The sequence below is a fragment of the Sus scrofa genome, chromosome 12, assembly GCF_000003025.6.
Source record: "Sus scrofa isolate TJ Tabasco breed Duroc chromosome 12, Sscrofa11.1, whole genome shotgun sequence".
NCBI classification, from domain to species: domain Eukaryota; kingdom Metazoa; phylum Chordata; class Mammalia; order Artiodactyla; family Suidae; genus Sus; species Sus scrofa.
This window is the reverse complement of record NC_010454.4, coordinates 56,127,209-56,140,951: the sequence shown is the minus strand read 5'-3', so window position 1 is coordinate 56,140,951 and position 13,743 is coordinate 56,127,209. Positions and strand designations below refer to the sequence as shown.

Here is a 13,743-nt window from a genome sequence, read left to right as displayed (position 1 = left end):
CCCTGACTACTTTAACAATGAATAAGTGCTACAGAGCCTTTCAATAGGAGTGACACCGGCACAGATTCTGTACAATTTCATGGATACTCTGAGAGTCACTCTCCAACCTGCTCAAGTCCTACTGGAGTCCTACGCAGCCTTCAAGGCCCAGATCAGATGCCCAGATGCCATCTTCACCCTGCAGTGCTCCCCGCCCCCTTCTTCCCACAGTGGGTGGGACATGTGTGCTCAGAGGGCTTATTGCTAAGTCACTTGGTTGGAGATTTGCAGCACACGGCTTTGTGCCCTATTTTATACTATGGCCTTACACGTTTTCCCCTTGTGTTATTTAAATTTCCATCTACAAACACCTTATTTCCCCCTCAACAGAACTGGAGTTTAAGTTTTAATCATCTTTGTATTTCCAGTGACTAGTTCAGTGCCTGGCATGAGAATTCAGGTGTGCGGGGCTGCCCAGTCATTCCTCAAAAAGTCTTGACTCACCGATTTGCTCTGGAGTTTGTTCTGATAAAGGCTCTCTCCTACACCCTTTCAGTTTTGTTTTACATCTATTGGGTTCAGTCTGCCCCTCACCCCGCCCCCGCAGCTCCGTGGATAAATAGCAAGGGACAGGGGCCTTGACCCTGGAAGGCCATCGTAGGGCTGAGCCAGAGGGCAGCAGGGCTCTCTGTCCGTGCTGGTGGCGGTGCTCACCTGTCTGTCAAAGGCGTGATCACCAGGCGAGGGGTATTTCCTAGGTACTCATAGGAGTATAGAAACTGGGCATCACAGATGTTGGCAAAGCAGTGTTTGGCTTCATCATCCCAACGATGCCGCAGCTGGGACAGCCAGAGGAAGGCCTGCGCACTGTCCACCTGGAGAGGGCAGCAAAGGAGGTGGGTAAACCACAGGACTCAACAGGCAGCCAGCGGCCCCTTGGCCACAGGCTTCCCAGGGCTCTGGGGGGCATACCCGTCAAGAGAGCTGTACGCCGCCCGCCACAGCACGAGCCACTCAGCTTATGCTCTTCTACCGGGGGTTTAAAGGGTAGGAGCAGCCGCCGTGATCCTCTCCCAGCTCCCTGGCCAGCTCAGGGTTTGGGGCCCCCGTGTTTTGGTCACACGTGAGCGTCTCCCTAACCCCAAATCCACGGTGCAGCTGCCCACGAAGAGCGACACGCCTGAAGGCGTGGGACTCACCTTCTGAGCAATCATCTTCGCCACCACGTCCCGGGCGTGCACATCGATGGTGCATATGGTCATGACCTTCTGCCGGTCCCCCTTGCAGAGCTGGCCGAGCAGCAGCGTGATGAGGGTTTTGAGCTGGGCCACCTGCTTCTTGTAATAGTCCTTCATGGCGTTCTCATAGCCTTCCTCCAGTCTGGCAAAGGCCATGCCCACCTCTGTGGTCCACCATATCTGAGTGCAGGTCAGGGCCACCTGTGGCACCAAGAGTCACTTAGTGAGGCCATTACCAGACTGTCCCCAAAGCCAGCCCACTCACCGCACAGCAAGGGCCGAGAATGTAACTGTGGGTGACAAACACCCTCCCTCTTCTACCAGCACCGAGACATGGAGCCAAATGCCTCTCAGTCCTCGGAGATGTGAAGTGGGGGAGGCACTTTCTGCTCTTGAAAAATGTATCCCTTGGTTGAGAAGTCAAAGGTGCCTTCCGGCCACTGTCAGTGGCTTTTAGAAACTGCTACACGGATATTACTGGGTTTACTTCCCAGGCAGAAGAGTCTTTCCTGCACTGGAAGGATAACAGAGTGTTGCTTGAACATCTCAGCCATACCAGGTCTTTGCTCTGGTCTCCTGGAACCTCTCACGCTGGGACTACTCTAGTTTAGTGAGCCATTGCTGAACACATGTGGCTTATTTTTTCTTGCCCATAGTACTTTCACTACATTTAAAAAATTTCTTAAAACCTGTAACTTTGAACAGCCTACTCTTGAAGGTCGGGATGAATGACACTGAAATTCAAAGTGGTCAATATGATTTGTATTCCTCAGAGATTCAAGATAAACACATGGAAAAGGGGATTTTAACGAATGTTTCTTCTGCTTGCTGAGAAACTCAGTATGGAAAATTTGTCATTTTGATCATCCACGGTGGAGAATTTAGAGACACTGGTCATCGGGAGGCCCTCTTGGTTCGGGAGACAGTGCTCTGGATGACACTGTCACCACAGCAGGGGGCACCACGCTTTCTTGCCTCAAAACTCCGATTCAGGTAAACAAGGAATCCTGGTGGGAATTATCCCCCCTGTGAAGCAGAGAATCCTGCTGTAGAAAAAGCACCACTCCCTGATTTCTCTGTTTCTGCTGTGGATTCTGACATACTGGGCTTTGTTAGAGCCGTTCCTCCTGCACTAGGATGTTGCTGGGACAGCTTGAGTGTGATACGTGAATTCTACTGGTAAAACAATCCCCATCCCTTCTGCAGTGCTGGCTTATGTCTCTCACGCCTGTCTACACTCGCCGTAACACTTTCCCACCTTCTTCTCACTGCTCAGCCTCGGGCAATGGGGCCTCTTCTCCACCACTCCACTGAAGTGGCCTCGCCAAGTTCACAGACATTCCTTAGCCTCTTTCTTTTGCTTGATCTCTTCGATGTGTGTGGCACAACTGACCTCTGACCTGCTATCAACACTTGCCGTTTAGGTTTCCACGACTACCGTTCCCCAGGGCTCCTTCTATCTGAAAAGGGACTGCTTCTCAGTCTGCTGTTCTGGCTTCTCCTTGCCTACTCAGCCTTTGCTCAACGTGCAGGGGTTGCTTCTGCACCCTCACGGGTCTGCATATGTCCTACGGGGTGGGGGTGGGGGGGGTCTTCTCTATTCCTAGGGCTCCAGTAACCACCAGACATCTGTAACCTCCAAATGTACCAACGCGAGTCCTGGCCAAGAACAGAGAGGAAGGAGAGGTACATTGCAGCCAGTCACTAAAATCTCAGCAGCGCTCCTCTCTCTCTTCTCACCCTCCTGAGATCCCAGCAAAGGATATGGACATATCTTGGAACCAAGTCAGACTCCCTAACGTGGTCTGTAAGAACTGTCTTCACGTTTCCCCTCCAGAATCCACCTGCTGCCTCTTGCTCCCCGTCCCCTACTCTCGCTTCCTCAAACACATCACGCTCCCCCTTGCCTCTGAGCCCTTGCTCTTCCCACACGAGGCTGTTCTTTTCCTCCACCTTCCACTTGGGAAGTCCTATTTCTTGCTTTTCTTTTCTTTTTTTGGTAAGTCGTATTTCAAAGTTCAGCTTAGATATCATATCCTCAGGAGGGTGGTCCCAGAGGGCCCGAGCCCCCTCTGTTACCACCCCAGCTCCCATCTGTAGGTGACTGGCTTCCATGCCAGTCTGTACACTCTGGCTGAGCAGGGTTCTGTGGTCTTGCTTCTCACAGGTGTCTCCTGCACGCAGCCAAGAGCGTGGCACATGCAGAGTGGGCTGGTTCCATGAGGTGGTTGCTTATGCTTTCTCCCTGCTACAGCCAATGAGGTCAAAACGGACAGCCCTTAACCCTACAAGGGAAGGGCCGAGTTACGTCACGGCTGACCATCCCCCCCGCCCCCCCCTGCTGACCCCTCGAAGGCCAGCCTCTCCTGACTGTGCAGCATGAGTGAGCCTGGCAGCCTCAGGAGGCTGAGAGCGAGTGGGGGACGGGGCCCACGAAGGTCTGGTTGGGAGAGCACCTGAGCTGGGTAGTCAAAGAGCCACTGCTCCCTCGGCTTCTCCTCATAGGCAGTTACACCTTCCGTCATCTCGTGCCTCACAGTGGCCTTCATGTGAGCGAGCACATGGTTCAACCATATTTCTACCTGGAAGAAGAGCTCGAGGTTAGACACTGGGCTTCTAAGGAGACCGGCTCAGGGTTACATGCTTCCTTCTGCTCAGCCTGACAGAGTGAAGAGCATGGAGCCCCAAGAGGAGGCACAACCTCGAAGGCTGCCGGAGGCACAGGGAGACTGTGGTTTGAGTGACGCAGGGTGCTGGTAGGTGGAAACGAGGCTCAGGTGACAACATGGGGATGTGCCTGCTGGAACCTGCAGGACGGAGTAGCAGGCCCAGAGCACATGGGGCTGCCATCCAGAGCTCACATGAGGAAATCTTCATCTGGGTTGAGCTGGGTGTAAATAAGTCAGTGGATTCTCATAACCGTGGCCATGCTGTGTATGGAGACTCAGGCCAGGATTTTATTTCCCAGTCAATGCCTTCTGGTCTACAAAAACAACACCCAACATTTGATCCAACCCAAGGTCCTGCTCATGAAACTGAGAAAGTCTATTTTCAGGTGCTAGAATTGCTTTCCCAGATAGAGGTGGGTGAAGGTGGGACTCTGAAAAAGGTCTTTTCCTCGGGTGTTAACTCTGGACTAGATTAGAACCCCAGGGACAAGGCTTTGCTGGGTCACTTAGGACAATGAGCAAGGAAGGGCTTATTCTTCAGTGGTGATGCTGAGAGGTGGGAAGGAGGTGTAAGCGGGGAATGGTCTCATGCTTCATGTTTCCTGAATGACCCGGGAGACGGGGAGGAAGTAGCTCTGGAGCCGGGTGGCGGCTGGCTCTCCACGGGGTAGGGCTGTGAGAGGTGTATTTGTACAGAGAAGCGACCTCTCGGGAATACAGCTGACTTCAAACAGGGAGGATGTCCGTGTCTCAGATTCCCTTGTGGGGTGCTCCAGGGCTTGGCATGCCAAAGTCTCCTGGTGCTGCTAATCATTTTAAAATCCTTTCTTGTTGACCCAGGCAGTTGTTTATATGCATTTTATCCTCTCTGCGAGGTCTTTGGTTAAGGAAGATATACGGATATTGACATGTGTTCTTCCCAGAGAGAGGAAAGCTGGCCCTGGAAGCTGCTCTGGTGTCCGTTCAAGGCAGAGGAACTGGCAGCCCCAGGGCACAGACAGCAGTTCTGGCCCAAGGTCCAAAGGACCATTCTGGAGGCCGACACTGTCGATGCTTGAATGCAGACACTCTAGAGAGAAAGGCCTTTTACCTCACCTGCCCACTGCAGTCACAGGGCTCGCTGAAGGCCACATACTCTCCTTCCTTGCTGTACATGCCCAGACTGATCTTGGTTGGTTTCTCACTGGCGTCTAGCTGGAATTGCATCTTGGCCATATTGTCAAAGAGTTTGGAAAGGTGGCGCTGAACCTATGAAGGCAAACATGCCAAAGTTGTGGAGAGCATGTTCGGGAAGTTACCAGTATTGCTTAGAGGACTACCATGTGACAACAGTTAGAGTGCTGGGTATGGAATGTTTAGAAGGAAGCTAGGGAGTGATGAGGATGCCAGGATGGGAGCTGGCTGCATTGGATGAAAGGGATATAGATCTAGCGGGTATCATGCATTAACTACAAACTAAAGAAGCCACAAAAGTTTGATTGATTTTGGCTTAATCAACTTCAGATGGGAACAGGTTGGAACAAAGGTGATGGTTAATTCATAAGACCTCTTCCTAAAAAAAAAAGAAAAAAATACTACTATGCAGCAGGAGATAAACACAGGATAGCCTGCAGAAGAATGAGAACATGCCTGAACCTGGAGGGTCAAGGGCAGTGGTGACAGTGGCCTGTGGAAGAAGTCACGCAGTTGTAGGAACCACTTTGGTGCAGGAGCCCAACTTCTGGAGGATCCAAAGCCAGGGCCAGCATGCTCACACCAAGCAGAAAGCCTGGCTGTGCTGGAGCGTCTCCCTAGCATGGCATCTCATGATACAGAGGCCAGTAATTCTAGGAGGGATGTTAGACTGAGCCACAGGTGAGAGGAACAGCAGATGAGGGAGAAACAATAAATAGAAAGCTGCTGTTGGTAGAGTTTTTTTGAAATGCAAGGGACTGCTGGTATCCTGAGCTGCAACCCTTAATCCCCCCCCCCCTTTTTTTTTAAGTCCGTGCCTGCAGTGTATAGAAGTTCCCAGGCTAGGGGTAGAATCGGAGCTACAGCTGCCGGCGTGAACCAAAGCCACAGCATCCCAGGATCCGAGCCATGTCTGAAACCTGCACCACAGCTCTTGGCAATGCCAGATTGTGACCCACTGAGAGAGGCCAGGAATCAAACCCAGCACCCTCATGGATACTAGTCAGATTCGTTTCCAATGCACCATGATGGGAACTCCCTAACCCCTTAAAGTTCCAAAAATGAGTTCTCTAGCTTATGAGATGAGAGGAAAAGCTCTAGCTTATGAGATGAGAGGAAAAACTGAAGATATACATTAGACACTTCAATAAAGGAAACAGAAGTGTTTTACGAAAAATATCACCTTGTTTTGTTTTCAATTAAATGAAAGAAACATGAACTCTATAAAATATGAGGTAAAAAATAAGAAGAGTTGGTAGAGAGAAACAGGGAAATCAACAAATGAATGACACAGCACTTTCATAACAATATTAGCAACACAAAAGGACCAAATTAACATACACATTAAATAGGGTGGATAAACTTGGGAAACCACAGAAGAATGCCAAGGAAAAGGACTAGTAAGAGAAAAAATATATATGAATACATTCAAATAGGTATGAAAAGAAGAAGATAATAATCTCAACTTATGAAAATACAATGAACCTGAGGGGGAAAATTATCCAAAAATCTGGAATAGAAATACTATGTAAAAACACACTGAAAGAAAACTTTTTCAAGATAGTGAGAGCCCCAGTTTTCAGACAGAAAAACAAAAAAACAAAAAACCTCACCATGGGTTAGAAAAACTAACAAAATAAAGCAAGTATCTAAACATACAGACATTTTCAAAAATTAAGATTTAATTTAAATTTTGGGGTGTTCCTGTTATGGCTCAGCAGATTATGAACCCTACTAGTATCCATAAGGATGTGGGTTAAGGATCCATCGCTGCTGTGAGCTGTGGTGTAGGTCACAGATACAGCTCTGATCCTGCATTGCTGTGGCTGTGGTGTAGGCTGGAAGTTGTAGCTCCAATTCGACCTCTAAGTTGGGAACTTCCATATGCTGCAGGTGCAGCCCTAAAAAGCAAAAAAAAGAAGAAGATTTAACTTAAATTTTGATTTCTACAGAAATCCAAATAGAAAGAAATTAAGCTAGAAAGGTTTAAAAAAAAAAAAAAGAAAAAGCAGGTCGGCCTCAGATGACTTCTTCAGGGCTATGTTTCAGGGGCTTGAAGGCAAACTGCTGTGACCCATGACTTACAATCCCAACCATGCAATCGCTCACATGTGAAAGCCACAGAGTCAGGGATATAGAAGGAATTGGGAATTACTCTGTCATGCTTCATCTTTGGGGGCAGAGGTCAGGTGGGGATTAATTAAGATTTACTCAAGCCATGTGAAAAATAAAAATAAGTATTTAAGAGTGAGTGATTCATGTAAAAGGTATAAAAGATCTGGCAATGACCTCTAACCCCCTCCCATATAAGAATTAATGAAATACAGTTATCAAACAGAGTGCCAATGTAATAAATATTTCAACTCCACCATGCCTGGGCTACTTCGGAACTCCTTCGAGCTATAGAAAAAAGAAGGTCGGGGACAGTCTCTCTTTAGGACTTGCTTCTCACCAATAAGCCAAAAGTATCATTTCAAAAAGTAAGGAAGTTAGGTAATGACAAAGATGGAAAATTTGGGCATGGGTGCCATCTTTTGGCTCTGTTGGAGAAGCTCTCATCCCTTGCTGGTGATGATGCAAGAGGACCTAACTCCTCTCGGGGCGGCGGGAGAATGAGGAAGCATCTAATATGACATTTACCCTTTGACCCAGCAACATCACTTCTAAGGATTTACCTTAAAGATAGACCTCCAATCATACAAAGCCTAAAGTTATCCGATGCCACGTTATTTGTAACTTCAAAACAGCATAAACAACCTATGGCCAAACTATGGTATATTAGTCCGGAGTATGATGCAGATATAAACAACAAAAACAACAACAACAAGGGAGATACCTTTGAACTGATAGGGAGTGACATGGAATGATTTCCAGGATATATAAGGATGAAAAAATAAAAGCATTATGAAAACAAGTATTTGGCGTATGCTATCTTTTGTGTAAGAAAGGAGGGTGAAAAATGCACATGTGCAAATGTTAATGCACATCTGCTTAGTTTTGCAAAAATAAACATAGGAAAGATAAACCAGAAACTAATGGAACTGGTTACCTACAGTGGGAGGAGGGGGTGGTGATGCTCTGGACGGAACGGGGGAAGGAGAGACACTTCTCACATGTCTCTTTGCATCGCTTCTTGGAATTCTATATATTCAATTAAATCAGCAAGGACAGGAAACAGTTAAAATAGAAAGCAAAAAGAAATGAATCCAGCTGTGCTTCAAATAAGTGACAAAATCACATTGAAGGTGGAAAAGAACTCATTCAAGTAACTTCTGAACACAGTTCAGAATGACTTCCTGTTCTCAGTCCAAGTCTCAGTCTAAGGAAAATAACAGAACTACAAGCGAATCTTGAACTCTTCTTTGGGTGGAAAGCTAAAGGATGACAGAGCAGAGACAACATCCCTCCTTCGTGTCAGTCATTTTGAGACTCACACTCTACTGTCCACAGCAGAGGTTCTCAAGGTGTGGTCCTCGGACCGGCAGTAGCACTTGGGAATCCTTGGACACACAGATTCTCCAGCCCATCCAGATGTGTAAAGTCAGGAACTCTGCGGGTGGGGTCTAGGAATCTATTTTTAAAAGACTTCTAAGTGATTTTCATGCACTTTTATGTTTGAGAACCACTGTCTACAGTTCAAAATACCAATAGCGCTTCCATTAGGAGATACACAATGTATGTGCATATGTGTAGTTTTTTTTCTTGAAATATGGCTGACTTACAATATTACATCACATTATTTCAGATGTACAACACAGTGATTCCATATTATTATAGATTATACACCAAATTTATCATAATATTATTGACTATACTCCCTGTGCTATACATTTCACCTCTATGACTTATTGCTTCTGTAACTGGTAGTTTGTACTTCTTAATCCCCTTCATCTATTTTGCCCATCCCCCATCCCCTCCCTCCTCTGAAAACCATTAGTTTGCTCTCTGTATCTGTGAATCTGTTTTTATTGTATTATATTTGTACACTTATTTTGCTTTTTTAATTTCCACTTACAAATAAAAACAGATGAATGGATAAAGAAGATGTGGTACACAGACACAATGGAATATTACTCAGCCATTAAAAAGAATGAAATCTCACCATTTGCAGCAACATGAAAGGACCTGGAGGGTATAATGCTAAATAGGATAAGTGAGGCAAAGACAGGTACTTTAATATTAAAAAAAAATTGTAACACAATAGGCTTCTACTTTACAGATGAGGAAAGCATGTCACAATTAAGTGATATACCCCAAATTTATGGGTAATGAGTGGCTAGAACCAGGGGCTAGAACTGCAAATCTGGGGTCCTCACAAATACTCATAAACCCCAATGTCCCATTAATACAACTTTCAATCTCATTGCTCCATGGAAATTTTAGCTATTACTTTGGACTGCTTATTTACTGCATCTCTCTTCAGAATCACATCAAAGGCATTCTCGTAAAGACTTAGTTCCACCCATCTTTGCTATCCTCAAAGCTTCTCCAACTCTAGGGAGTAACAGCCACTGATGGGCTGGGGGCTGGGGGCATCCAGAGAATCAGCAATGGTGGAAGCAAAGTAGAGCTAAGGTTAGGGATGCTGCTGATGGCAGCACAGGGCTGAAATACACACACTGCCAGAGAGAGGAGGCATAATGGGGAACCTGAAACTCTCCTGCTGGAGCTCCTCAGTCTTTCTGGCTGTTTCTACAAGCACTCCCCGGCTTACCTGTTGTGGGGCGGTGCCGTTAGAAAGGATGTCTAACAGATCAGAAGAGGAGAGAAAGTAAAACCGAGGGAAGGCAAGCCTTTTGGTATCCAGGTACTCCGCCAGAGCCTTCTCACACAGATACAATCTGAAGGAACACAGAATTTCCTCATTAGCTTTGCCTACATTCAGAGGCATGTAGACGTTATCTAAATGCAAACAAGGGAGACATATGGATTGCATGCAGAAGTCATGCGTGCATGGAACATGTATGTGCAAACATCCTCACTGGTGCTTTTTCACCAGAATAAACGTCTCTAATAATACCGCCTATTATGAGCACACAGGCAAATCAAAGCACACAGGCAGATGTGCTGATGGACTCCCGCCCTTAGGCAGTTAAGTAAGGTAAGGCCCTCAGAGACAGAGGTGGAAGGAAGCACTGCCTCCCCCTCCATCACAAAAGGGGCTGCACACAGACATCACCTGCTCTGGATATCTTCCAGTTTCTCGTAGAGACCTGATTTGTTGGTGGCTTCCACGACATTTGGAGTTTTCTGAGCATCATAAGCTATCTGTTTAAAGTCAATGTCAATGCCTTCAAATCTTGCAGAGTCCTGCAAATAAAAATGTGGAAAAAATTAACTATCACTCCCTTCAGGTCCAAGAAGTTACATTCATGTATTGTCTGTTTTTGAAATCTGTTCCTAGGTTGTCTAACACAGAGATTAGCCTCAAAGAAGGAAATACCTTTAGCTTGAAACAGGGGTTCTCAAACATTTTCTTCTTAAAAACCTCTTTATGCTTTGAAAAGTTATTGAAGAGTGGAGAGAACTTTTGTTTATGTAGGTAATATTGTATCTACCAATGTATCTTCTATATTAGAAGTTGAGAAATTTAAAAAAGTATATTTGTCAGAGTTCCCACTGTGGCATAGTGGGTTATGAAACTGACTGCAGCCACTAAGGTTGCTACAGAGGTGCAGGTTTGGTCCCCGGGCTGATGCAGTGGGTTAAAGATCTGGCATTGCCACAGCTGTAGTGTAGGTCACAGCTGCAGCTCAGATTCAATACCTGTTCCGGGAGTTCCCGTCGTGGCGCAGTGGTTAACGAATCCGACTAGGAACCATGAGGCTGTGGGTTTGGTCCCTGCCCTTGCTCAGTGGGTTAACGGTCCGGCGTTGCCGTGAGCTGTGGTGTAGGTTGCAGACGCGGCTCGGATCCCGCGTTGCTGTGGCTCTGGTGCAGGCCGGTGGCTACGGCTCCGATTAGACCCCTAGCCTGGGAACCTCCATATGCCGCGGGAGAGGCCCAAAGAAATAGCAAAAAAAAAAAAAAAAAAAGCCAAAAAAAAAAAAAAAATACCTGTTCAAGGAGCTTCCATATGCATAGATTAATCGTTATTAATCTAAAATAATTACATTTTCCAAAACAATATAAATTAAAGAAAAAAGTGGCATGATTTCATTTTTTTTTTTAAATTTATTTGGCCATGCCCATGGCATAAGAAGTTCCTGGGACAGGGTTCAAACCCATGCCACAGCAGTGACAATACTGAATCCTTAACTGCTAGGCCACCAAGGAACTCCTCGCCTTTTTTTTTCTTTTTAATTTTGGCAAATCTTTTCAATGTCTGACTTAGAAGATGGCCAGATTCTCTTCTCCGCTTCTGCATTCAATCTGTTATGATATCACATCATGTAGCTTCTGGAAAACTCCACTGTACATTTGTGGAAGAATGACTTTAAAAGGCAAATACCAGTATTTTAGCATTATTTGTAAGAAAGTTTGGACCCGGAGAATCTCCTGGAAACATCTCAGGGGTTACCAGACCACACTTTGAGAATTGTTGGCATAAAATATTGAATTCCTAAGTCAGGAAGACAGTGGCTCCAATGTTCTTTCTGGGTCTGTGCAAAAGTTAATACAACCAAAGTAAGTGTTTCTGCAGCAAATGATGCTACTATGATGTCAAAGTTAATTAGATATTATCATTCCCCCCAACACACACCCTTCACAGTATTGTTGAAATGACTGGGACAATAAAAATGCAAAGCACTTTAGCCCAATAACTGGCACCTGGTGAGAACTTGTGTTATTATTACATAACAACCATATTGGTATGTGCTGTGTGCACTGTTTTAATTCACTTCCTAAGTGGGGACTAGTATTAGCCTCAGTTTACATATGGGAAAACCAAGGCACTGAGAAGTTAAGTAACTTTCCTTTGGGCCCTGCAGCTGCGAGGCGGAGAGTGAAGACTGTAACTGGGTGGCCAGGCCCAATTTGCTGGGACCTCTGTGACCCATGCCACTCTCCCTAGATTTAAAAACAAGAGGGTGAGGTGAAGTAAATTACAATTTCTCCTCAGTGAGTTATTTTATGCCAGGTTATAGACATATAGGAAATAACTGACACAAATGTTTGAATAGAAAATTGTAATTATACTGAGAGCAATTGTGTAAAAACATGTATATACGTGAACAAAAGTTGGGAAATAGTCATAATGAATCAAATTATTTACTAGCTCGGATGTAAGATCATGACTGATTTTACTGTATTGCAGAACTGTCTTTGTTACCATATTGTTAACACGAAGGAAATAAATGGGAGTTCCCATTGTGGCTCAGTGGAAACGAATCTGACTAGTATCCGTGAGGATGCAGGTTTGATCCCTGGTCTTGCTCAGTGGGTTAAGGGTCCGGCGTTGCCATGAGCCATGGTGTAGGTCACAGACGCAGCTCAGATCTGGCATTGCTGTGGCTGTGGCGTAGGCCAGCAGCTGCAGCTCCAATTTGACCCCTAGCCTGGGAACCTCCATATGCTGCAGGTGCAGCCCTAAAAAGACTAAAGACAAAAAAAAAAAAAAAAAAAAAGAAAGAAAATAAATGTATTTACATGTTTTACACATAAACCTCAGAGGTTAATAATATGAATTCTTTATTACACTTTGAATTGAAAGTTCTCAAATGTCTCCTTTAAAGCATCTACCAAAGTCCCCCCACTACGTCCTCACTCCCATCTCATTAAACCTGCCCTTCTTTAATCACTAGCTTCGGAGATAAATAAAATCTTATTCAGTTTCGCTTAATGACAACAGCTGCAGCAGAATTGTTTTCCATTATTTTTCATTGCAAATGTACAACCTTTAATCTGCACTATTACATTAAATATGCTTTTGTGGGATGAGCTGGAAAAATATCATGTTTTGATAGAATGTGCTGTAACTTTGAAACAAGGTCTGGACAACATGTGACATTTTGGAATCAAACTAATTTGTAAGCAAAGAACTCACTGTGCTGAGGGATAAGGAAGATGTCTGCAATTTTTTTTTTCAGTGAATTAGAGTCCACTGAGAGAAGGTAGATTAATGGCACATTAATTAGGACAAAGTTGAAGGTGCAAACCACTACAGGAAAGGTAGTAATGAGAAGAAAGCATATTTTAGAGAAATTCCTGGTTTAGTGTTTAGCTGAAGACTAGTATTTCGCCTGCTGGTGCAGGCCAGGAGTTTATAGGATGGCTCGCTGCAGAGAGGGAACTGAGTTTGCCTGGGAACGATGCTCCCTCCCAATGGACACCTGCACTGTAATTACGTGTGGAGCAACCCAAGAGCAGCTCATACTATGACCTCCCCTCTCCTGTACGCTTTTTGCTGGTCCCTAAAAGCAGATCTTCCTTGCTTTTTGCTGGTCCCTAAAAGCAGATCTTCCTTGCTTTTTGCTGGTCCCTAAAAGCAGATCTTCCTTGCTTTTTGCTGGTCCCTAAAAGCAGATCTTCCTTTCTCTCCCACGCACCTACGAACACACTGACTGGTGTGCACTTCACTTTCTCCCTTTTCCTCTGCCTGACTGTTGGTGGCTTCTGAGGCCCACGTTTCTCGGAGGTGCCCTTAAGTGAGGCCAGAGCAGGGAGGCAGAGGAGGAAAGGTCTAGAGGCTCGGGAACGGGGGGTCGGCCCTTGACTTGGGGAAGGAGCAGAGGGAGCAGGAT

At 45.7% G+C, this 13,743-nt stretch overlaps 1 protein-coding gene across 10 annotated transcripts in view; it reads right to left on the bottom strand.

Moving 5' to 3' along the window:
• Nucleotides 1-13,743, bottom strand: part of DNAH9 (dynein axonemal heavy chain 9) — a 321,249-nt gene that overhangs the window by 225,376 nt on the left and 82,130 nt on the right. For all 10 annotated transcript variants that reach the window (XR_002337370.1, XR_002337369.1, XM_021067888.1 and 7 more), the window contains exons 21-26: nucleotides 10,239-10,369; nucleotides 9,774-9,900; nucleotides 4,982-5,134; nucleotides 3,674-3,799; nucleotides 1,179-1,418; nucleotides 694-854 (exon numbers count right to left, since the gene is read on the bottom strand). Coding sequence is in view for 8 of the 10 variants with exons in the window: in XM_021067888.1 (XP_020923547.1) it covers nucleotides 694-854; nucleotides 1,179-1,418; nucleotides 3,674-3,799; nucleotides 4,982-5,134; nucleotides 9,774-9,900; nucleotides 10,239-10,369 (938 nt within the window). In the remaining 2 variants the exon portion in view is untranslated. The remainder of the gene's footprint in view (nucleotides 1-693; nucleotides 855-1,178; nucleotides 1,419-3,673; nucleotides 3,800-4,981; nucleotides 5,135-9,773; nucleotides 9,901-10,238; nucleotides 10,370-13,743) is intronic.